General features: G+C 40.1%; 1 protein-coding gene across 4 annotated transcripts in view; it reads left to right on the forward strand.

The window, feature by feature from the left end:
* The first annotated feature begins 254 nt into the window (after positions 1 to 254).
* The window catches only part of VAMP7 (vesicle associated membrane protein 7), an 81,479-nt gene continuing 55,966 nt past the window's right edge, over positions 255 to 25,767 (forward strand). For 3 of the 4 annotated variants that reach the window (XM_025277217.3, XM_044937474.1, XM_044937475.1), the window contains exons 1-3: positions 255 to 412; positions 14,304 to 14,458; positions 20,921 to 20,978. In XM_025277217.3, coding sequence (XP_025133002.1) covers positions 398 to 412; positions 14,304 to 14,458; positions 20,921 to 20,978 — 228 coding nt within the window. In that variant the 5' untranslated portion in view covers positions 255 to 397. The remainder of the gene's footprint in view (positions 413 to 14,303; positions 14,459 to 20,920; positions 20,979 to 25,767) is intronic. The other variant, XM_006076655.4, reaches the window with a different exon arrangement.

Raw genomic sequence — 25,767 nt, forward strand, 5'->3', positions numbered from 1 at the left:
GTTGGTAAAGCTCAGTTCTTCACTGATCCTACCAACTCAATGCTGGACTTTTGGTGGCCCTACATTCTCTCGTTTTCTCTGAGGAATAGCGCTTGATGTGGTTGATGATGACAATTGTTGATTGAGCAGGCGCGACAGCGTCGGCGATAGGCCAGCCGAAACTACCACTCCCAGGATGCAGTGCGGCTCCTGGGAAGTACGAGGACTGGGAACGCCGCCGGCCCCGCCCCGCCTCTCGCTCCCATTGGATGAGCGCTCACATTCCCAGGGGGCCGCGCGCGGGCGGGGCGCTTTTTTGCGGAAGCCGGCGGCGTCCGGTCCAGCCTCCTCTGGGAACGGGCAGCTTGGGATCCGGTGCTGATCCGAGCGGCTGTGTCCTGACGCGGCGAGTTTTTGCATGGTGCCCGGACAGGTAAAAGCAGCGGGGAGAACGGGGTGGAAGGCGGGGAGACGACGGCAGGGGGACCGCAGAGATGCCCACGGGAAGGTGGAATTAGGAGGCAGTGGAAGGGTGACTAGGGCTTCTCTGGTGTCGACAGTTCGAATGGTCGGACAGGTTCACTTTGGGTGAAGTGCGTTTTATGCACCTAAAAAGGCCTCGAGCGAAAGAGTCCGCATGCGTCACAAGTTGTTACAGAAGGGAAAAAAAATGTTAAAATTTCCCTTACTTTGTATTCCACAAGACCCCTTTGTAGGTTTCGAATCTCTTGAGATTTCTTGAATCTTCTAAAAACTCTACGCCCTGTTTCGATGACGTCACTTTCTGCCTTACCTTCTACTTCTGGGTTTGTAACCCTCTGCGAGCCCTTCCTCCAAGGCCCAATGTTGTCATTTCTTCTTCCTCAGTTCAAATAGGAACTCTCTGTCTCTGCCCGGACTTATGTCTTCAGCGTCAGACCTGTATGGTGATGTTCTTGTTATTACTGTTGGCCGATATTTAACGAACCGAACGCGTACTAGACTCTTGAGGAAATGCTTTACGCCTCCCTCCTCCATAACCCTCACAAACAGTTATCTTTATGTTTTATGAATTGCTTTCAGCTACCTGTAACTCCATGGTCTCATCCTCGACCCCAGAGGATACTGTCATGTTTTGGACATTCTTTCACTTTGAATAGCTGTTGATTGAAAGCAGAGCCACTCATATGTTTTACAAACATTTTTTTTATTGAACAGCTAATATGAGCTACACAGTCTTCTAACTGCAGGGGATATAGCTGGTAATAAGATAGATCGCTACTCTCAGTAGCTTACATATTTGTGAGTGTGTGTGGAAGGGGCAAACAGAAAGAATCAAGATGATGTTATATGGTGGTGGTGGTGAATGCAAAATAGAACAGGTATTTTTTACTTAACAGGTAATCTCCTGTCTTGAGAAAGTGACAAGGATTAGGTTGGATCTCAGAGCATCACCCCAAAAGAATATTTACAATACCAACAAGAATATTCTTGATCTGGGACCAGATTTCAGGATTTTCATAAACATATCTTATTTTTCTCCCATATAAATGATTGTTCTTCATTCTTTTGTCTCTTCCAAGGTTATTGCATCAGAATTGGTGGTTTTCTGTCATTTGCTTATTTCCTCTCTGAGAAGAGTTGAGGACTGCATTACTCTCAGCTCAACTCATTTATCTTACTTAGGGAGATAGCTTGGTAATCAAAATATTGTTCTTGCCAGGTCCTACTGGATATAAAGTTATCTACCATTTATGTGTGTGTATGAAAGTCACTCATATGTGTCCAACTCTTTGTGACCCTATGGAGCCCACCAGTCTCCTCTATCCATGGAATTCTCCAGGCAAGAATACTGGAGTAGGTAGCCATTCCCTTCTCCAGGGAATCTTCCCCTCCCAGGGATTGAACCTGGGTCTCCAGCATTGCAGGCAGATTCTTTACCATCTGAGCCACCAGGGAAGCCCCCAATAAAACCAAAAGATGCTCAGTGTTTATTAATTTATTAAATATTTGAGGGATTATTATATGTAAGGCACTGTGCTGGGTTTTGAGAACCTAGTGAGGATAAAATAGACACTTTGACCTCTCTTCCAAGAAGAAATAATTGTATACTGAGGAAATTCCCAATATACAGTCTGACACCTGCATTTTTTTTCTTTTTTCATTGTCCAAGATGAGATAATCACAAGAAATCTGAGCAGTTGTGTACATTCTTAGATTATTCACTCTTAAACTTTATTGCATTTATTTGTTTCTTTCTGTCTTCCATATTGTACTCTGGCTCCCTTGAGTATAGCTATCCTTTCTCACTGGTCTTTCATGCCTCCAATGTATGCTATACTGAAGGCTTAGAACATGTGTTGAACTGAAATCGAAAGACTATTTGAGCAAATACAAAGTACTTAATTTGTGCAAGGCCTTGTTTTTACATATGGCCATTATCCTTATCCCTAAATCGTCTCATTTGCCAAATGCCAACTGTTCCATCTCATCCAGCTAGTTCATGAACCTTCTCTAGCATGTTCTCACTTCTATGCCTTCTCTTGTTCCATGCAGTGTGCTCAGCTGCTTAAGTTGTGTCCCACTCTTCGTGACCCCATGGACTAGCCCACCAGGCTCCTCTGTTCATGGGATTCTCCAGGCAAAAATACTGGGGTGGGTGGCCATACCCTCCTCCAGGGGATCTTCCCCACCTAGGGATCGAATACGGGCCTCTTGTGTATTGGCAGGCAGGTTCTTTACCACTAGCGCCACCTTCCTGAGCACCTTCCATCTCCACCTGCATTTAATTTAATGGGCCAGTTTAATAGTATGGCCTATGATACAAGGGTGGAAAATTTAATTTTCTTGACATATATTCTGTGAAACAGCCTGCTAATAAACTGTTGTAAGGATTAAACATAATACATATCCTTGCAGTAATACAATTTATGATACGGAATGCTTTCTTTTGATTTAGCATTGGCCATTACCATGCACTCTGTGGCAAGTTAATTTTTCCATTTCTTTGTTCTGTTTGAATAGTTGCACTACCTTTGTTCATATAGCACATTGTAGTATTACTTGGTTTCCACTTGATACAAACACCTTTCAGTATTATTTTCTGCTTAGCTTGAGATAATTTATGTGTTAATGCTATTTTTCCACACCGTCATTTTCAGACTATCAGATAAAAGTCTCAGCTCTTGTAAATCATTACTGCAAGAGATAAATTTTGTCTCTATAACAGATTTAAAAACACAGCAGGGATACAAGAGTGCTTGAGTCATGATTGTCATTATGATTTTAGGATGTGCCAACCTAACAGCAGCCAGACATGCTTCCAGTACATTGAAAATTAAGCACTGTTATTTTAGGGAATTTCTTGGCACCTATGCCTTTGTAATTCAAACGCAGCACTGAATTGTGTGCCATCACTCATTTAATGGGTATACATGTAGATAATCCAGGATACTTTATATATTTTTTGTTTTGTTTTTATTTTTTATATATATTTTTAATGTTATCAAAATAAAAATACAGAATTTAAAAAATTGTTCAAACACATAAACTTGAGTGTGAGAAACACCGACTCATCCTTTTTCAATACTCAGTTCTCTGAAAGCATCTTCAGCTTCCATTTGAAGATGCCTTCATTGAGGAGGAGCATTTATATTGTTGTTGTGCTATTTTGTTAGCAGTTTTTTTAAATGCAAGCAGCCTCTTACTTACAAATGGATATAACCCAAAAATTCCTTTGTAAGATTTTTTGAAAATCTGGATGCATTTTTTTCTATAAATAAGGGTACTCATGACATTTAGGTTGTTAGGTCAACCAGTCACATCTTATATAACCTTTAATTTAATGGACTGAAAGACCTTCACCACAATTTCTATTAATTCCTCTATAAGAAAAAACTGCATTCAGAATTCTCACTCGGATTCCCCAATAGTATATCTTTTTTTTTGGGGGGGGGAACCCCAGCAACTGAACCAAAAATGTTCTTTCCTTGGAACTTTCTAGGCAGAAGAAACAGGTCTTTTTAATTGGAGGCTGCCTTTCTGGTCCATTGTTCTAAGGACATGCTTCTAATATGATTAAGGAAAGGGATAAGATAGAGGTTTTTGAGAGGTCAGGGAGGCAAATTGGGGTGATAATGAATATGAGGAGGGAGGAGACTAGGAGTGATTTGAGAGGAATGGTGAGTTTCCAAGACGGGGATTTGTTGTGTCCTCAAAAAACATGTGTTGAATCCTGACCCCTGCTACCTGTGAATGCGACCTTATTTGGAAATAGGGTCTTTGCATATATAATTAGGATGTAAGTTAAAATGAGGTCATACTGGAGTAGGTGTCCTTATGAGAAGAGACACAGAGACTCCCATGTGAAGACGTGGATGCACCAAAGAACACCAAGGATTGCTGGCAAACCACCAGAAACTAGGAAGAGACAGGGAAGGATTCCCCCCTACAGATTTTAGAGGAACATGGACTTGCCAACATCTTGATTTGGGGCTTCTGGCCTCCAGAACTATGAGACAAGAAATTTCTGTTGTTTTCAACTTTGCATCTTTTGGTATTTTGTCACAGCAGCCACAGGAAACTCATTCAGGATTCTTAGCAGAGATGTAGTGGAATAGGATTAATGGCTGTGGGACAAAGCAAGGAGTGAGTAAGAGAACAGGGAAGAACTGTGGTAAGACGACTTTCCTTTATATTTCGTTATCTTTTTTTCCTCTTCTCTTTATGGCTTAGAATTTAATTCTTTTTCTTCTTGACTATGATCTTATATGGTGCTTTATCATTTATTGGGCATTCACATACTCCTCATTATTAGCAGAACCATATTTTCTGACTTCATATGCAGTATTCTTTGTACTATAGTTATTTCCATTATTCCACTATTCCTTTAGACATTACAGATTCTGTTGCAAGAGCATTGTAGTGGGTGTATGTGAGACTTGATTATAGGTGTGAGTTTTAGCAATATAGGAGAGAATAAGAAGTGCTTGTTAGTGACATCTGAGAGGAAAATAAAGTTTCTGTGGCTTTATACCCGGTATGTAATAGTCAGGCATTTTTAAAATTGAGGACTTTTTAAATTGACTAAAACACTGTATGCATAGCTTCCAGAGCTATCCTTATATCCACTGTTCCTAGTTATATTCCAAATAATGTCATCCCCCTTCTAGGTGATTTGTTTGCTTGTGCTTAGTTGCTCAGTCATGTCTCTTTTGCGACCCCATGGACTGTAGCCTGCCAGGTTCCTCTGTCAGTGGAATTACCCAGGCAAGGATACTGCAGTGGGTTGCCATGTCTTCCTTCAGGGGATCTTTCTGACCCAGGGATTGAACCCTTATCTCCTGTATCTCCTGCATTACAGATGGATTCTTTACCTGCAGAGCCATTGGATTACACTTTATATAAACTTTAAGATTGCTGTCACATTCCATCTAAGTCTTTTTCATGTTTAATATTTCTAGTCCTCTAGTCATTTTTTGGGTGATAACAGTCTCCAGGTCTCTCACCATACTTTGCACTTCTGTCTGGTCTTAATACACTGTCCCAGAATTGAACTCAGTATTACGCATGCGTTCTAACCAACACAGGGTATAATGGCAAGAGTACTTAAAGAGATCAAGACACCCTGTTACTTGATGTCATTTTAAGATTTCATAAGCATAAGAATTTTAAGCAATTATCTCATAACCCTTCATAAAGAACTTATGGTCCACTAAGACCCTAGATATTTTTGTATTGTTGCTAAACTCAGTTTTCTTCTTGAAGGCTGCTACATTTTCATCTCTGTCTCAGGGACCATATGATTTGTCATCACTGTTCCTCTTGTGTTTTCCCCACTCCATAGCATGTCTCTTCGACCCTTAACAATGGCCTCTTTCCTTATAAAAATTCAGTGACTGTTTTACAGTCCTAATGCTGTCTATCAGTGAACAGAGCTGGGAGGTGACACTTGTTCCTTCTTGAAGTTTTTTTTTCCCCCTTTGGCTTCAAGATCAACTCACTTTCCTGGTTGGTTCTCCTCTGTCTTTGTGGGTCTCTCTTCATCTACCTTTGCCTCAACTATTTGGTACACCTTGGGTTTTGTCTTTGGTTTGCCCCTCAGCTTTAGTTATGCCTTTCGTTTTTTTTCTGTATGCAATGTGTCTTCAGCAAAGAACGCCATGTTTATTATGGCAGGTCTAGATGAGCTTATCTAGGGTTAAGAGAGTGCAGAACCAGTCCCCATGGGAAGTCAGCATTTAGAGGTCAGCAGGGAGACAGAAGGAGCAGCCAGACCTGTAGGAGTGTTTCCAGAAGGAGGGTTATTTAGCTGTGTTGAGTATTCTTGAGAGATCAATTGAGGTGAGAATAGAGAAGTGAATATAGAATTTTGCTATGTAGAGGCTGTTGGTGTTCTTCACAGGCATGGTTTTCTGGAGTGTTGAGAGCAAAAGCCAGATTATAGAAAGCTGAAGAACTACAAGGAGATAGAGATGCAGTGATAGTGTGTAAATGATTTTAAGAAATGGACCAGTACCTGGAGCAGGTTAGAGGGTCAGATCAAGCTTTTTTTTAAAAAAATTAATTTATTTTAATTGGAGGCTAATTGCTTTACAATACTGTAGTGGTTTTTGCTATACATTGACATGAATCAGCCATGGGTGTACATGTGTTCCCCATCCTGAACCGCCGTCCCACCTCTCTCCCTATCCCATCCCTCAGGGTCATCCCAGTGCACTGGCCCTGAGCTCCCTGTCTCATGCATTGAACCTGGACTGGCAATCTATTTCACATATGATAACCTATATGTTTCAGTGCTATTCTCTTAAATCATCCCACCTTCGCTTTCTCTCACAGAGTCCAAAAGTCTGTTCTTTACATCTGCGTCTCTTTTGCTGTCTCGCATATAGGGTCATCATTACCATATTTCTAAATTCCACGTATATGCGTTAATATACTCTATTGGTGTTTTTCTTTCTGACTTATTTCACTCTGTGTAATAGGCTCCAGGTTCATCCACCTCATTAGAACTGATCCAAATGCATTCTTTTTAATAGCTGAGTAATCCATAGCTTTCTTATCCATTCATCTGCTGATGGACATCTAGGTTGCCTCCAAGTCCTAGATATTGTAAACAGTGCTGCAGTGAACATTGGGGTACACGTGTCTCTTTCAGTTTTGGTTTCCTCAGTGTGTATGCTCAGCAGTGGGATTGCTGGGTCATAAGGCAGTTCTATTTCCAGTTTTTAAAGGAATCTCCACACTGTTCTCCATAGTGGCTGTACTAGTTTGCATCCCCACCAATAGTGTAAGAGTGTCCTCTCTTTTACTATAGATATATATTTTTTTAATTTTATTTTTTAACTTTACAATATTGTATTGGTTTTGCCATATATCAACATGAATCTGCCACAGGTATACACGTGTTCCCCATCCTGAACCCTCCTCCCTCCCCGTACCATCCCTCTGGGTCGTCCCAGTGCACCAGCCCCAAGCATCCAGTATTGTGCATCGAACTTGGAGTGGTGACTCGTTTCATATATGATATTATACATGTTTCAGTGCCATTCTCCCAAATCATCCCACCCTCTCCCTCTCCCACAGAGTCCAAAAGACTGTTCTATACATCAGTGACTCTTTTGCTATCTTGTATACAGGGTTATTGTTACCATCTTTCTAAATTCCATATATATGCATTAGTATACTGTATTGGTGTTTTTCTTTCTGGCTTACTTCACTCTATATAATAGGCTCCAGTTTCATCCACCTCATTAGAACTGATTCAAATGCATTCTTTTTAATGGCTGAGTAATACTCCATTGTGTATATGTACCACAGCTTTCTTATCCATTCATCTGCTGATGGACATCTAGGTTGCTTCCATGTTCTGGCTATTATAAACAGTGTTGTGATGAACATTGGGGTACACGTGTCTCTTTAAATTCTGGTTTCCTCAGTGTGTATGCCCAGCAGTGGGATTGCTGTGTCATAAGGCAGTTCTATTTCCAGTTTTTTAAGGAATCTCTGCACTGTTCTCCATAGTGGCTGTACTAGTTTGCATTCCCACCAACAGTGTAAGAGGGTTCCCTTTTCTCCACACCCTCTCCAGCACTTATTGCTTATAGACTTTTGGATCGCAGCCATTCTGACTGGTGTGAAATGGTACCTCATAGTGGTTTTGATTTGCATTTCTCTGATAATGAGTGATGATGAGCATCTTTTCATGTGTTTGTGAGCCATCTGTATGTCTTCTTTGGAGAAATGTCTGTTTAGTTCTTTGGCCCATTTTTTGATTGGGTCATTTATTTTTCTGAAATTGAGCTGTAGGAGTTGCTTGTATATTTTTGAGATTAGTTGTTTGTCAGTTGCTTCATTTGCTATTATTTTCTCCCATTCTGAAGACTGTCTTTTCACCTTGCTTATAGTTTCCTTTGTTGTGCAGAAGCTTTTAATTTTAATTAGGTCCCATTTGTTTATTTTTGCTTTTATTTCCAATATTCTGGGAGGTGGGTCATAGAGGATCCTGCTTTCTCTGCACCCTCTCTAGCATTCATTGTTCGTAGACTTTTGGATAGCAGCCATTCTGACTGGTGTGAGATGGTACCTCATTTTGATTTTGCATTTCTGGTTTTGATTTGCATTTCTCTGATAATGAGTGATGTTGAGCATCTTTTCATGTGTTTGTTAGTCTTATTTGGAGAAATTTCTGTTTGGTTATTTGGCCCATTTTTTGATTGGGTTGTTTATTTTTCTGGAATTGAGCTGCCGGAGCTGCTTGTATGTTTTTGAGATTAATTCTTTGTCAGTTGCTTTGTTTGCTATTATTTTCTCCCTTTCTGAAGGCTGTCTTTCACCTTGCTTATAGTTTGCTTTGTTGTGTAAAAGTGTTGTTTAATTAGGTCCCATTTTTTTATTTTTGCTTTTATTTCCATTATTCTGGGAGGTGGGTCATAGAGGATCCTGCTGTGATTTATGTCAGAGAGTGTTTTGCCTATGTTTTCCTTTAGGAGATTTATAGTTTCTGGTCTCACATTGAGATCTTTAATCCATTTTGAGTTTATTTTTGTGTATGGTGTTAAAAAGTTTATCTCCTCAAGTATTTTCTCATGGCCTTTCTTTTTGTCTTCTTCTTCTGGGACTCCTGTGATTTGAACGTTGGGGTTTTAACATTGTCCCAGAGGTCTCTGAGGTTGTCCTCATTTCTTTTAATTCTTTTTCCTTTTTTCCTCTATGCTTCATTTAATTCCACCATTCTATCTTCCACCTCACTTATTCTATCCTCTGCCTCAGTTATTTACTGTTGGTTCCCTCCAGATGCTTTTGACCTCTGTTATTGCATTATTCATTATTGATTGACTCTTTTTTTATTTCTGTTAGGTCCTTGTTAAACATTTCTTGCATCTTCTCAATCCTTGTCTCTAGTCTGTTTATCTGTAACTCCATTTTGTTTTGAAGATTTTGGACCATCTTTACTATCATTATTCTGAATTCTTTTTCGGGTAGACTCCCTATCTCTTCCTCTTTTGTTTGGTGGGCATTTATCATGTTCCTTTACCTGCTGACTATTTCTCTGCCTTTTCATTTTGTTTAGATTGCTGTGTTTGGGGTGGCCTTTCTGTAGGCTGGAAGTTTGTGGTTCCTCTTTATTGTGGAGGTTCCTCCCTGTGGATGGGGTTGGACTAGTGGCTTGTCAAGGTTTCCTGGTTAGGGAAGCTTGTGTCCGTGTTCTGGTGGGTGGAGCTGGATCTCTTCTCTCTGGAGTGCAATGAAGTGTCCAGTAGTGATTTTTGAGATGTCTGTGGGTTTGGTGTGACTTTTGGCCGCCTGTATATTAATGCTCAGGGCTGTGTTCCTGCATTGCTGGAGAATTAGCTTGGTATGTCTTGCTCTGGAACTTGTTGGCTCTTGGGTGGAGCTTGGTTTCAGTGTAGGTATGGAGGCTTTTGGATGAGCTCTTGTAGATTAATGTTCCCTGGAGTCAGGAGTTCTCTGGTGTTCTCAAGTTCTGGATTTACGCCTCCTGCCCCTGGCTTTCAGTATTATTCTTTTTTTTTTATTTTATTTTATTTTATTTTTAAACTTTACATAACTGTATTAGTTTTGCCAAATATCAAAATGAATCCGCCACAGGTATACATGTGTTCCCCATCCTGAACCCTCCTCCCTCCTCCCTCCCCATTCCATCCCTCTGGGTCGTCCCAGTATTATTCTTACAGTAGCCTTAAGACTTCTCCATCCATACAGCACTGATGATAAAACATGTAGATTAATGGTGAAAAGATTCTCCACAGTGGGGGACACCCAGGGAGGTTCACAGAGTTGCATGTAGAAGAGAAGAGGGATGAGGGAGACAGAACTGACCAGGAGGAGAAGGGAGGGAGTCAAAAGGGGAGAGAGCCATCTAGCCAGTAATCAATTCCCTATGTGCTCTCCACAGCCTGGAATGCCCAAAGAGATTCACAAAGTTAGGTAGAGAAGAGAAGGGGGAGGGAGGAGATAGAGGTGACCTGTGGGAGAAAAAGGAGAGTCAAGAGGGGAGAGAGGAATCAAGCCAGCAATCACACCCCTAAGTAAAAATGGGTACTGAAGATTAGATTCTTAAAGGTGCAAAGTTAATAACAAATACCAAAAAACAAAGATTAAAAATTTAGAGTAGTGCTTAGACTCTCAAAAATACAATATTAAGAATAAAAAACAAAATCACAAAAATTATGAAAAATATATATGTGAAATTTGCTTTAAAAATAGAGTCTTTTTTTGCAAGGTGATAGTAGATTGTAAAAATGAAAATTAAGGGAGTAATAAAGAATTTAAAAATAAAAAAGTTAAAAAATGTTAATAGTAAAATATATCTAGGAATTTGTCTGGAGCTGCTGAGGGCAGTGTGGGGTTAGTTCAGTTTCAGATAGTCCTGGTTCCAGCTTTAACTTTTTCTCCAAAGTCTATAGGCCCCTTCCAATGCTTAGTCAATGCTAACTACAGGGTTTTAATCTGTTGCACCTGTCACTTTTAGAGTGGCTCCCTGTTCTTTCTTTATTTTGGCTTCAAGTCTCTTCAGTGTCTAATTTCCGCCCTGACAGAAGGGGGCAAAGGTGGTCACTTATTTAGGCTCACTTGTTCAGTTGTGTTGTGGGGAGGGAGGAACACGGCAAACAAATATCACTGGCATGTTTGGGGAGTTCTCGTAGTGTATGGACCACATGGGGTTTGCCCCAGCTCACGATGGCCTGTGCTTTCCCAGTCTACACTGCTCAGGCTCCAGGTTGCTCTGCAGGGGAACTGTCCAAAGTGGGCCCTGCGTTTTGTGAACTTCCCAGGCCTAAGCTGCTCAGGTTCAGGTTCTCAGGTACTCCACAAAGGCACAGACTCGGTTGGGCATACTTTTTGTGCCCTTCCCAGGTCCGAGCAGCTCAGGTGACCAGGTTTTTAGTGAGTGCACTGTCCCATGTGGGCTGTTCATCTTAATCTCCTCCCTGGTCCTGGTGCCTTGGTTTCCCGGGTGCACTGCAAGAGCATGTTTCAGTTGTGCCATGTGTCTCCTCTTGGGGGCTGATCTTAGGCTGTGACCCTCCTGGCAGATGTCAACCATCCAGGATACCAGGAAGATGTGATTAGCAACTGGGAGCCTGCTCACAGTTTGGTGGAGGATGCTGTCTCTGGGACTGAGATGGCCCCTTGCCTTCAGGCTATGGCTGTTGCACGCCTGCCTCTCTGCCTCCAGTGGGCAAGGGGCGGGTCCACAGCCAGCCAGCTCTCCTTTGGTGATCGTTCAGTCCTTTGTTCTGTGAGCTGGCCAGACTGTGCCTTAGGTTAGAGCTTTTCGTAGGAAAGTTCTCTCTCTCTCTCTTTTTTTCTCTCTCTCTGGCTACCCCATGGTTTGGGTTGCTATCTCACCTTAGCTCCCTCAGATTGCCCTCAGGGCATTCAGACATGGTCCTTACCCTAAGCAGTGCAGCCCGCACCTCCCTGTTCAGCACCTGCTCACTGCTGACAGACGCGAGCATCTGGGCTACTTCTTCCACTGGTAGTTGCAGATAGGCTTGTATCCTGTGAGTTTTCTTTTTCTTTCTCCCGGTTATGTTGCCCTCTGAGATTCCAAACTCCCCACACACCCACCATTGAGAGGGTTTCCTGGTGTTTGGAAACTTCTCCTCCTTCACGACTCCCTCCCCGGGATGGGTCTCTGTCCCAGACTCTTGTCTCTCTTTTTGTCTATTATATTTTGTCCTACCTCCTTTTGAAGAGAATGGGCTGCCTTTCTGGGTGCTTGGTGTCTTCTGCCAGCATTCAGAAGTTGTTTTGTGGAAGTTGCTCAGCATTCAAATGATCTTTTGATGAATTTGTGGGGGAGAAAGTGGTCTCCCCGTCCTATTCCTCCGCCAGTTGAGGCTTTTGGAATCAAGGGATATAATGTATGAGAGAGTAATTTGGAAATTAAGACATGCTACTACATATGTGTTTGGAGAAATCCAGAAAGAAGATGGCTGAGAACACAACCCTTGAAACACTTTCAGTTAGAGAGTGAAATGAAGAGACCTCAAGAGGAGTTCAGCTTAAGAGACAGATGAGCACTTCTGTATACTGTCCTTCTTACCAAGGACATTCTAAGAGGGAATCAGTGGATTCCCTCACCTCAATATAATTGCTGTGTTTCACAAAATGTGGGCCTATGAATCACCTGCATCGAGACTGGGTTGGCTTAAATGTATATTTCAGGGCCCTACCTCAGGCCTACTTGAAGAGAATTTCAGGAGATTTTACCAAGGATTTGAATTTTTAATAAGGGATTCTCAGTCTGCCACCCAGGATGACTCTGGCTTATTGGATGAACTGGAACAAGTTAACAAATAACATTAGGTTGAAGAGTTAGTTGAAGAATACGAAGACATTTGTTCATCCCTTTTATAAGTTTATGGCATTAAATTAGACAAACCTGACTGTTCTGTGGGGAAAGATAGTATAAATTCATAAATATGAGGAAAATATGGGCACACCTCTTTTTATTGCAGTATGCTTTATTGTGCTTCATGGATATTGCCTTTTTTTTTTTAAACAAATCAAAGGTTTGTAGCAACTCTGCATTGAACAGGTCTGTCAGCATCACTTTTCCAATGATATTTTGCACATTTCATGTCTCTGTGTAACATTTTAATAATTCTGGCAATATTTCAAACTTTTTCATTTTATTTGTTATGGTGATCTGTGATCAGTCATCTCTGATGTTACTATTATGACTTGCTGAAGGCTCACATGATGGTTAGCATTTTTTAGCAATTAAGTATTTTATTTAAGATGAATATTATTTTTTAAGATATAATGCTATTGCACACTTAGTAGACTATAGCATATTATAAACATATCTTCTGTATACATTGGGAAAGCAAAAAGTTCATGTTACTTGTTTTATTGTTATATTTGCTTTATTGTGGTAGTCTAGAACTGAACCTGCAGTATCTCCCAGGTAGTACTATAGTCTTAAACTCATGCTGTATTGTTTTTGAAATATTTTGTTTATAAAAGAGCTTACAATAATTTATAGAACCATTCTTCTCTTGTGGAAGATTTGGGTTATTTTCACTTAGTTCCTGTGATGGTTAATGCCTTCATAGTAGAGGCAGTATACAGTATAGAGATAAAATTGTGGGTATTAGAATCATCCTTCTTCAGTTTAAATCACAACTTTTGCCACTGTAATTTTAGTTCAGTAATTCTGGATAAATTATGTAAGTCATCTATCCTTAAGTTTCCTCATTTTACTGTAAGTGTCATAATAGTGTATTAATTTAATTGATGTAAGGATTAAATGAGGTAATAAATGTAAAGTGCTTAAAATTGTGCCTGGCATATAGTAAGTACTTAATAAATATGGGCTATTATTATTGATAATACATGTATTTGTGAATCTAGAATCTAACTTTTATTGAACTATTTCCCTAGGATAAATTTTCAAGATGAGATCACTTCATTAAAGAATGAAGACATCTTTCTGTCCCTTTGCCATCTATGGCCATTGCTTTTCAGGGGGTGATATCAGTTTGTGCTGTATAATTTGAAAATGCAACCTGTCTATCAATGCAATTATGTGTGTATGTATGTATCATATGCATTGCATTGTATACACACATATACATAAAAGTATATATATGTATCCATTTGATTTGTCTCTATATTTGAATGCACATCAGTATGTTTTAGGCTTGTACAAGACTGTGATCTTGTTAAGTCTGTTCTGTTTACTCTTACAGTGCCTTGGTCAATATTGTCTCCAGATGGATGTTGGTAAATGATAAATAGTAAGTTACTTTTGAAAGGTTATGTCAAAGAAATATTCTAAATCTTATGTTTCTTTTTTTTCTTTTTGATAGATTGAAGCCATGGCCATTCTTTTTGCTGTTGTTGCCAGGGGAACCACTATCCTTGCCAAACATGCTTGGTGTGGAGGCAACTTCCTGGAGGTGACAGAGCAGATTCTGGCTAAGATACCTTCTGAAAATAACAAACTAACGTACTCACACGGCAAGTGAGTTCTGCTCTGTGTGGGTAGCGGGTAAAAAAAATTATATTATTATACTCAGAACAGTAGAAAACTAGAAAAGCAAGCTTCTCAGTAGATAATTTGAATAAGCTGACAGAACAATAATCTTTACCAGCTTAGAAAATGTCTGGTTCTATTAATTTTAAATTTAACTAAAAATTATTTTATTCTGTCACCTAAGTGATACTCATATTTTAAAGAACAATATGGAAATGTTAGATATAAAAGTGACTCTGCTATAGAGCTCTAGGATATGTGAAACTTGATATAGTTATGATAAATAACAATTATTTGTTCATTCTTTCTGTAAATATTTACTGAGCACTTAACTGTCACCAGACACTTTGGTGGTGCTAGAGATACAAGAAATTACTCAGTATTTGTCCTCGTTGTTTAATGGAGGTTATAGTTTAATGAAGGAGATGGTCAAATTCATAGATAATCACAGTAGAGAGTAGAAGGTAGTGGGTAGGGGGGTGGTATTCCAGGTAGAAGGAACAGCTGGTAGAGAAGTATGGAGACATGAGCTCATAATGCATATTTAGTGAACTTCGGGTGATTCTCTGTGACTGGTGCCCAACGTCATGAAAATAAAGCCAGAGAGATTGACAGAAGAGAAGTCCTATAGGGCCTCATAGGCCACGTTAAGGGGTTGTACATTACACAATGGGCAATGGGAAGGCATTGAATGTTTCCAGCTGGGGTGTGACATGGTAAGATTTTGCTTTAGAAAGATCACTGTTGTGGCTGGTTGGAGAATGAATTGAAAGGGGCATAGGTGGGAAATCTTAGTAATCGTAAATATTGCCTCAGCCTTCCTCCTTAATACTTAAAAATCTTTCAATACCTAACTCATCCTAATTTCCTTAGACCCTATCTCAGGAGGAGGTCCTTGTTGGTTTCCAGAAGTAACTCCTTATATCATTTAGGATTTAGTGTAAGTTACTGCAACAGAGAGACCCTAAAAGACAGTGTTAATTTATGAGATAGCCCAGAGATGAAGACTTCAGGACTGTTGGAGTGGCTCTGCCAGTTTTAATTAGTGCCTTCCAATTCTGGCCAAGGCAGCTTCTTCAGTTCTGGTATTTTTTAAGGCACAGTCCAGAAGTGGCTGATCGTATTGTTCACTACATCGTTATGTAGCTAACCTAGCTGGAAATGAAGACTAGAATTTGTCATTTCTAGCTATGTAGCCATGTGCTCAGCTAAAACTCCATTACTCTGGAAGAAGTTATAGGATATCAGGAGACAGCTCACAATCTTCCAGTCTACTGTTCTGGGCCTCCAAAATATTTGGATGTGCTCTTCTTCCCAAAGCACACTTCCTCTCTGCAGGAAGTGGCCCCAAAGATTTATCTGATCACTTTGTCCAGCTCCAGGTCCAGACAATCTGGGTGATAACAGTCCTCTCTGTCATACCCAGGGATGACTCCTGTGGCCTATTGACATGTAGATGTCACTGCTTCCCAGCAGTATTCAAATAACTACCACACAGCAATTTCAGAGACTCCTGTTCAGATCCAGGAGTGGTTCTGCTTTGCAGTAAGAATTTCTTCATCTTTTCTCCCTTTGTTCTCCCGGAGGCTCTTCCTGGTACATTATCCTCTGTGGCCACGTCCAAAATGGGTATTAGTGAGTTTGTCATCTTTGGAAACTGTACAGGTTCTGTAGTCTGCTACTCTTTGCTGTAGTTTAGGGTCTGAGAAGTTACCTGGGGGTTAAATGACCCCAGTTGCTCGTGAGTATGGCTTTAGGGTTTCTTAAAAAATTTGCTGGGCTTAATGATCATGTTTCTAGTCAGTTCCCAGGAAAATGCTCAGGGAAAGCATGTGTCATCTTTCTAGAGGCAAGACTGGGAAGCAGGGTATGCACCTTCCACTCACATTTTATCAGGCAGAACTTATCACATAGCCATATCTAACTCTAAGGGAAGTTGGCTATGTAATCCAATGAAAATGTGGTTATACTGCAAGAAAGCAATGTTAACTTATCTGCTGTGTCTTTCTACCTGCATCCTTACCCAGTCCTACCTGGTCTTATTTGGAGTAAGTATCCGTCACTGAGTTATTTCTTTCTTTTTAAACTTCTGCCTTGGTTTCTTTCCTATAATCATGTTCCATTATCCCAATCAAAGATATCTTTTATTTCAGTTAGTTCAGTTCACTCAGTCATTTCCGCTCTTTGTGACCCATGGACTGCAGCACGCCAGGATTCCCTGTCCATCACCAACTCCCGGAGCTTACTCAAACTCATGTCCATCGAGTTGGTGATGCCATCCAACCATCTCATCCTCTGTCATCCCATTCTCCTCCCTCCTTCAATCTTTCCCAGCATCAGGGTCTTTTCCAGTGTTATTACTGTATACCAAAATAAAAAGTTCCATTTTATTATATGAAAATCATTTCTTCCTGAAATCTGACCACCTTCTTGCTATTTCTTTCTTTCATTAATAGCATCACCAGTCATTCAGCTGGCTAACCTTAAAACTTCAGAATCACATTTGACTTCTTCACCAAATCTTTGCCATTCAGCTACAAGAGGTATTTCAGTCTCCTCTCTCCACATTCATCATAGTGTTTGTTCAGGCATTCATTGTTTCTCATTCCTAATGACCTCCCCCTAACTGGTTTTTCAGCTCCCCTGGTGGCTCAGTCAGTAAGGAATAGATCTGCAATGCAGATCACCTGCAACACAGGAGACACAGGTTTGATCCCTGGATCAGGAAGGTCTCCTGAAGAAGGAAATGACAACCCACTCCAGTATTCTTGCCTGGAGAATTCCATGGACAGAGGAGCCTGGTGGGCTACAGTCCATGGTGTTGCAAAGAGTTGGACATGACTGAGCGACTAAACCACAACTGGTTTTTCTGCTTCTACTTGGTCCCTCCTTATATCTGTATTTAACATTCCTAAGATTATACTTTCTTGCTTAAAACCCAAACTAAGCCTTCAGTATTTTGTCTATTTCTGACTTTTACATCTTTGTCTCTATAGATATCTTTGTCATTCCCAGACCAATCTATGTTATTTTAAGCTTTGGTATATTTTTTTTTCTTGATTTTACATCTTGGAATGTCCTTCCCCTCCTATTTTACAGGTCCCAAATGAAATACTTTCTAATTTTCATTTTAATCCTTCTAAAAGGGTGATTCTAATAATGTCCCTTCCTTCAGCAGGTACTCAGGATAAAGTTTCTTAACACAACTTGAAAAATTCTTCAAGATCTGCCTCTTCTGGCCTCATCTCTCATTATTTGAGCCCTCAGTTTTGTTCTTCAGCCATACTTAGCTATGTGCATATCAGTTCTGGGTTTGTTCTCTCTTTTTAGCCTCTGCAATAGCTGTTACTTTTTCAAAATTTGAGTTTGTCTTCCTGAGCTTATGTTTCCTCTGCTAGAAACCCCTGAAAACTCCAAGACTTTGCCAGGTGCCTCCTTTTTATGTGTCTCCATAGTATCCTGTCGGAGAAGGCAATGGCACCCCACTCCAGTACTCTTGCCTGGAAAATCCCATGGACGGAGGAGCCTGGAAGACTGCAGTCCATGGAGTCGCTGAGGGTCAGACACGACTGAGTGACTTCACTTTCACTTTTCATTTTCATGCATTGGAGAAGGAAATGGCAACCCACTTCAGTGTTCTTGTCTAGAGAATCCCGGGGGGAAGCCTGGTTGGCTGCCATCTATGGGGTCACACAGAGTCGGACACAACTGAAGTGACTTAGCAGCAGCATAGTATCCTGTGTTTATCCATTATAGCACTTCTGACACTGTGTTATAATTGCAATCCTCATTTTTTGTCTCTGTACCATGACTATAGGCTCTTTGATGGCAACAACCATACCTCATTACCTCCTATGGTCTTTGCACCAAGGTACTCCCAAGTGTGATTTTGTTGTTGTTGTCCAGTCACCAAGTTGTGTCTGACTCTTTGTGACCCAATGGACTGCAGCATGCCAGGTTCCCTGTCCCTCATCATCTCCTGGAGTTTGCCCAAGTTCACATCCATTGAATCAGTGATGTCATCCAACCATCTCACCCTCTGTCGACCTCTTCTCCTTCTGCCTTCAATCTTTCCTAGCATCATAGTCTTTTCCAATGAGTCAGCTGTTTGCATCAGGTGGACAAAGTATTGGAGCTTCATCTTTAGCATCAGTACTTTCAATGAGTATTCATGATTGATTTTCTTTAAGATTGACTGGTTTGATCTCCTTGCTGTCCAAGGAACTCTCAAGAGTCTTTTCCAGCACCACAGTTCGAAAGCATCAATTCTAAATGTGGTTTCAGTTCTGTCAGTTCAGTCACTCAGTCGTGTCTGACTCTTTGCAACCCAGTGTACTGCAGCACACCAGGCTTCTGTGTTTTATCACCAACTCCTGGGGCCTGCTCAAACTCATGTCCATTGAGTCGGTGATGCCATCCAACCATCTCATCCTATATCGTCCCCTTCTCCTTCTGCCTTCAATCTTTCCCAGCATCAGGGTCTTTGCCAATGAGTCAGTTCTTTGCATCAGGTGGCCAGAGTATTTGAGTTTCAGCTTCAGCATCCATCCTTCCAAAGAACTTCCAAAGTCCTTGAGAACCCCATGAAAAGTATGAAAAGGCAAAAAGTGTGGTTTAGCAGAAACAAATTTTGTGGGGGAAATGATGACTTCCATTTTTGCACCTGCTGTGTTTGTCTATGGTATATCTAGTTAGATATGTCTAACCAACAGTAGGATATTCAGGCCTTGAGCTCAGGAGATAGGTCAGATTTAGATTTGGAAATCAGTGTAATTGTATTAGCTGAAAACAGGTATTGGCAGCAAAACATGAAAGTGGGTGCCACCCTCCAAGGAGTCTTTGTGAGAAAAGCAGGGGACTGAGGATGCTGGAAAGCATCAACAGAGAGGGAAAGAGATTACCATATAAACCAGGCAAGCCTGGTGTCAAAAAATCTAGTGAAGAGAGAGCAGTTTCTAGAGGAAGGAAGTGGTCAGCAGTATCAAATGTGTCAGAAAGAGCCACTGGATATGGAGTGTGGAAATGATTGGTGGAGTTGATGTGAACAGTTTCAGAGTGGTGGAGGAAGACATTTGAGTTCCGATACCTCCTTATAATTCATATCAAACCTCTATGTGAACATTAATGATACAATTCAGCAGCTACTCTTGTCTATCTACTTGCCCAGAGTAGAAATCTGGGAAGCAAAATCGAGTTATCCCTCTGCCTCAACCCCAGTAGCCAGTCCTCAAGTTCTTTTCTCTGTTCCTTCTTCGTTGCCCATAGTACTTTAGTTTGTTTCCTTCAGTGTTCTACTTCAGTACTTCAGTAGTCTCTTGCCTGCTCCTCCTTTTTATTAGTTCTCATACTCTAGCCAAAGCATCCTTTTCTGTGGCAGTTCTGATCACACTGTCCTCTTGCTAAGACTGTTTGATACTTGATCGTTGTTCTTAGGATTGTATAGATATAGTGAGACTTGAAAACCTTATACAAGATTTGAAAGTATTTGCTTGCTTACAACCTCCTTTGTGGAAGCCATTTATTTTTGTTCCGTACATTCTATACTTTAGCCATGTTAATTAATTTTACTTTCAAACCCATTATGTGCTGTTTTATCCCAAAGCCCTTAAGCTTGTTGGTCTCTCATTCCAGAACTCTCTTCACTTGTTCTTCTTCTTGCCATCTGTTACTTAGTCTTCAGATTCAGCTCAGACATGTGCTCCGGGATGTCCTCCAGTTACCCTTTGCCAAACTCCTCTATATAGATATAGGTGTCTCTTCTATATCCCCATAGCACCATGTACTGCCTTTAACTCTTCCCCTCCCCTCTAACTCTTTATCATCCTCCTTACTATGCAGTTCCACAATTGCCTGCACTTTCATTCTCTGAAGGCACGGACTGATGATTTTGCTTATTTGTATCCTCAGCACCTAACCCAATAACTGGCTCCGAGTCGATGCCAAATATATGTTATTGTTGAGTATCTGGTAGAAAAAAATGTTTGCTCTGTGTGGCCCATTTGGGTGTTTATCTTAATTATGTGTCCTTCAGATGTCATCTCTTGTTCAAGCCTTAAGAATCTGAGACTTCTCTAGCAGTCCAGTGGTTAGGATTCAGTGCTTTCCCTGCTGGGGCCTGGGTTCAATCCCTGGTCAGGGAACTATGATCCGGAATGCCATGCAGCAGAGCAAAAACAGTCCAAGTATGCTTTCTTAGATATTATTTTTATGGATAATGTGCATCATGTTGCACTATTTAGATAGGATAGAGACCCTGTTTTAATTTCTTATTTATTTATATCAAGTTTGACTTGAGAGAAATAGGTATATAGGGGAGAGGGAAAATAGACAGTATTTGTAAATAATATGGTCATGTTGGCAGTTCTAAAATTTCTTATACGTAGATAGAAGATAGAAGTGAAAGAGATATTGCTCATAACCACAGTAAGTTTTATATCTTTTATTCTACAGTTATCTGTTTCATTACATCTGCCAAGACAGGATTGTATATCTTTGTATCACTGATGATGTAAGTAATTTGAGGACATGTTGCTCTTTAACTATGTGTAAAATTAGTAGAGTTAGTTCTTAATTATCTGTATCTGTGGTGGGTAAAGTTGACGCAAATATAACTTTCTATAGCTCAGAATTGTTTTTTATGCTTTGCATTTGTCATGTAGAGCAGCAAATCACAGAAAAAGTTGATATCTGGGTATATGCAAATCAGTTTGGTTTTGTAGAGTTTTAGCTGAACCTTTTATTATAACTTCTACACTTAATTTATTGTATAGTGAGAATTGGTGTTCATTATTATGATTCTTCAGTATCAGACCCTCTCAAAATTTATCTGAAATAGTAAATAGATTATTTCACTCCTTTAATCAGTAGTTAGTGAATTTTCTAATGTATGTGGACTTTGGGAAAACAGAATCACAACACATTATAATCAACTTTGTAAACCCATAGTTTACATTGGTAGGTTGTTTTTTGAGTATTTGTAGTTTGATGCAAAATGCTCAATACCTTAACAGTGCCATCAAGGTCTTCTCTCCTCTCTGCAATCCTAGTGTCGACTTCTTCTTGGACACATTTCCCTTATGGTTTCAAAGAGCTACGTGCTTATTTATTTGTGTCCAAAAAAGAGGGGCTATGTCTTCTCAGGTCTCTTCCTGCAGGAATGAGGAAACTCCCCAGAGGTACACCTTTCCCTTCTCCCACTTTCAAAGCAGACTTTTCATGCCTTACTGGCTGGGACTAGGTTATGTACTTATTTTTAAATTGGAATTGGCATGATTGCCATAGGTCATGGTTCTTAATGTTTATTGTATCACAGACCTCTTTGCTGCTCATGGATCACTCCCAGAATTTTTTAAATGCATGATTTTATTAGGTTTCTGCAAAAGTAATAGCGGTTTTGGACCCTGAATTTTAAATCATTATAACTAGGCTCAAACACATCTTTATTAATCAAAATAAGAACCATTACAATCAACACATTTTTGCCAATGAGAAATAAGCTTGATTATTCCTGTAGCAAAAAAATCCGTGCTTCAGGATTTGATGAACTCTTGGAAAGCTTTTTCTGTGTGCTGCTGGTCGTGGAAGCATTTTCCTTGCAAAAAGTTGTTGAGATGCTTGAAGAAGTGGTAGTCAGTTTGCAAGAGGTCAAGTGAATATGGCAGATGAGGCAAAACTTCATAGCCCAATTCATTCAACTTTTGAAGCATTGGTTATGTGACAAGTGGCTGGGCATTGTTGCAGAGAAGAACTGGGCCCTTTTTGTTGACTGATGCCGGCTGCAGGCATTGCAATTTTTGGTGCATCTTCTTAATTTGCTGAGCACACTTCTCAGATGTTAATGGTTTTGCCAAGATTCAGAAAACTGTAGTGGATCAGATGGGCAGTAGACAACCAAACAGTGACTAATACCTTTTTTTTTCTCTGGGTGCAAGTTTGGCATTGGGAAGTGCTTTGGAGCTTCATCTCAGTTCAACCACTGAGCTGGTTGTTGTGGAAAATCCAGTTTTTGTCGTACATCACAATCCAACCAAGAAGTGGTTTGTTGTTGTTGTGTAGAGTAAGAGAAGATAACACTTCAAAATGATGATCTTTTTTTGATTTGTGGTCAGCTCAGGAGGCAAAAGGTTGTCTGAGGAGACCTTACAAATAACTGAGAAAAGAAGAGAGGCGAAAGGCAAAGGAGAAAAGGAAAGATATACCCATCTGAATGGAGAGTTCTAAAGAATAGCAATGAGAGATAAAAAAGACTTCTAAGTGAACAATGCAAAGAAGTAGAAGGAAACAATACAATGGGAAAGACTGGAGATTTCTTTAAGAAAATTAGATACCAAGGGAACATTTCACGCAAAGATGAGCACAATAAGGACAGTAACAGTATGCACCTAACAGAAGCAGAAGATACTAAGAAGAGGTGGCAAGGGTACACAGAAGAACTGTACAAAAAGATCTTCATGACACAGATAACCGCAATGGTGTGATGACTCACCTAGAGCCCTACATCTTAGAGGGCAAAGTCAAGTGGGCCTTAGGAAACATCACTATGAACAAAGATAGTGTAGGTGATGGAATTCCAGCTGAGCTATTTCAAATCCGGAAAGATGATGCTGTTAAAATGCTGCATTCAATATGCCAGCAAATTTAAAAAATTCAGCAGTGGCCACAGGACTGGAAAAGATCAGTTTTCATTTCAGTGCCAAAGAAGGGCAATGCCAAAGAATGTTCAGACTACTGCCCAATTGCACTAATTTCACATGCTAGCAAAGTAATGCTCAAAATTCTCCAAGCCAGACTTCTATAGTACATGAACTATGAACTTCCAGATGCTCAAGTTGGAGTTAAAAAAGGCAGAGGAACCAGAGAGAGATCAAATTGCCAACATCTGTTGGATCATAGAAAAAGCAAGAGAATTAAAAAAAAAAAAACATCAACTTCTGCTTCATGGACTACACTAAAGCCTTTGACTCTTGTGAATCACAACAAACTGTGGAAAATTCTTAAAGAGATGGGACTACCAAACCACCTTAATTGCCTCCTGCAAAACCTGTATGCAGGTCAAGAAGAAACACTTAGAACAGGACATGGAACAATAGACTGGTTTCAAATTGGGAAAGGAGTATGTCAAGGCTGTATATTGTCACCCTGTTTATTACATGCAGTGTACATCATGCAAAATGCTGGACTGGATGAAGAACAAGCTGGAATCAAGATTGCTGGGATAAATATCAATAACCTCAGATATGCAGATGATACCACCCTTATGGCAGAAAGCAAAGAAGAACTAAAGAACCTCTTGATGAAGGTGAAAGAAGAGAGTGAAAAAGTTTACTTAAAACTCAACATTCAAAAAGCAAAGATCATGGCATCTGTTCCTATTACGTCATGGCAAATAGATGGGGAAACAATGGAAAGAGTGACAGACTTTATTTTCTTGGGCTCCAAAATTGCTGCAGATGGTGACTGCAGCCATAAAATTAAAAGGCGCTTGCTCCTTGGAAGAGAAAATATGACCAACCTAGACATTAAAAAGCAGAGACATTACTTTGCCAACAAAGGTCCGTATAGTCAAAGCTATGGTTTTTCCAGTAGTCATGTATGGATGTGAGAGTTGGACCATAAAGAGGGCCGAGCATTGAAGAATTGATGCTTTTGAACTGTGGTGTTGGAGAAGACTCTTGACAGTCCCTTGGACTGCAAGGAGATCAAACCAGTCAATCCTAAAGGAAATCATCCCTGACTATTCATTGGAAGGACTGATGATGAAGCTCCAATACTTTGGCCACCTAATTCAAAGAGCTGACTCATTAGAAAAGACCCTGATGCTGAAAAGTACTGAAAGCAGGAGGAGAAAGGGATGACAGAGGACAAGATGGTTGTATGGCATCACTGACTCAATGGACATGATTTTGAGCAAGCTCTGGTAGATGGTGAAGGACAGAGAAGCCTGGCATGCTGCAGTCCATGGGGTTGAAAATAGTTGGACACAACTGAGTGACTCAACAACAACAACAACAGTAGGCAACCACTTATCAAACTTTTTCACCTTACCAATTTTCCTCAATTGCCAAATGATCATAGAATGATCAACATTGAGTTCTTGGTTAACTTCTCATGTAGTTGTAAGAGGATCAGCTTTGATGATGCTCTCAGTTAGTTATTGTCAACTTCTGATGGCCAGCCACTGTGGTTCTTATTGTCAAGACTTGATTTCTTTGGAAAATTTCTTGAACCACCACTGCACTGTACATTTGTTAGCAGTTCAAGGGCCAAACACATTGTTGATGTTGTGAGTTTTCTCTGCAGCTGTGACGTATATTGAACTCAAATAAGAAAATCACTCAGATTTACTTTTTGCCTAATATAATTTCCATAGTCTAAAATACATATAGTTAGCAAGTAATAATTAATTAGCAAAAATCATAAAACAAGAAATGCTCATTAAAATGATATGTAACATAACCACATGTATTTAAAAATGTATTTCAATATCAAATGACAAAGTTCAACAATGCAAAATCGAAATTACTTTTGCACCAACCTAGTAATACCAGTTATGTTGAAATTCAGTATTCAGAGCTTCCCTGGTGGCTCAGTTGATAAAGAATCTGCCTGCAATGCAGGAGACCTGGGTTTGATTCCTGAGTTGAGAAGATCCCCTGGAGACAGGAACAGCTACCCACTCCAGTATTCTGGTCTGGAGAATTTCATGGACAGAGGAGTCTGGCAGGCTACAGTCCATGGGGTTGCAAAGAGTCAGACACAACTGAGTGACTTTCACAGTATTCAAAATAGTTTAAATATTGATTTAGTAATATATGCTTCTTTATGAATTCACTAATAACAAGATATAGTCATGGGTTTAATAAACATAGTTTTGATGTGGTGTTAAGTATTAATGATATTTTGAGAGATGTCTGTAACTGATGATATATGCAAAAAAGACTTCTCTTGGTGACAGAGTCCCAGGTACTGTTTAATACTACTCTATTTTGTTACTACATTCACAGTTGAAATTTGAGTTAAAGTTTGGTGAAAATAATGATGAGTTTTTTTTTTTTTTAATCCAAGTACATTGGCCCCTTGAATTTGGACCATTGACCCAACTTTAAGAACTCTTGGCTTAGACTATTAATCTTAGGTGAAATGGAGATGTGTGTCAACCACAGTGATTATCACAATGACTTATATTCCCTGGTTTCACTGTATTTTCTAAAATTATTTTAAAAATCCAGTTATATCTGAAATGACTGATGTGAAAGTGCTGGGAGTAGGTGAGAAATAGCACTAAATCTGGGATGGTC

The sequence above is a fragment of the Bubalus bubalis genome, chromosome X, assembly GCF_019923935.1.
Source record: "Bubalus bubalis isolate 160015118507 breed Murrah chromosome X, NDDB_SH_1, whole genome shotgun sequence".
NCBI classification, from domain to species: Eukaryota; Metazoa; Chordata; class Mammalia; order Artiodactyla; family Bovidae; genus Bubalus; species Bubalus bubalis.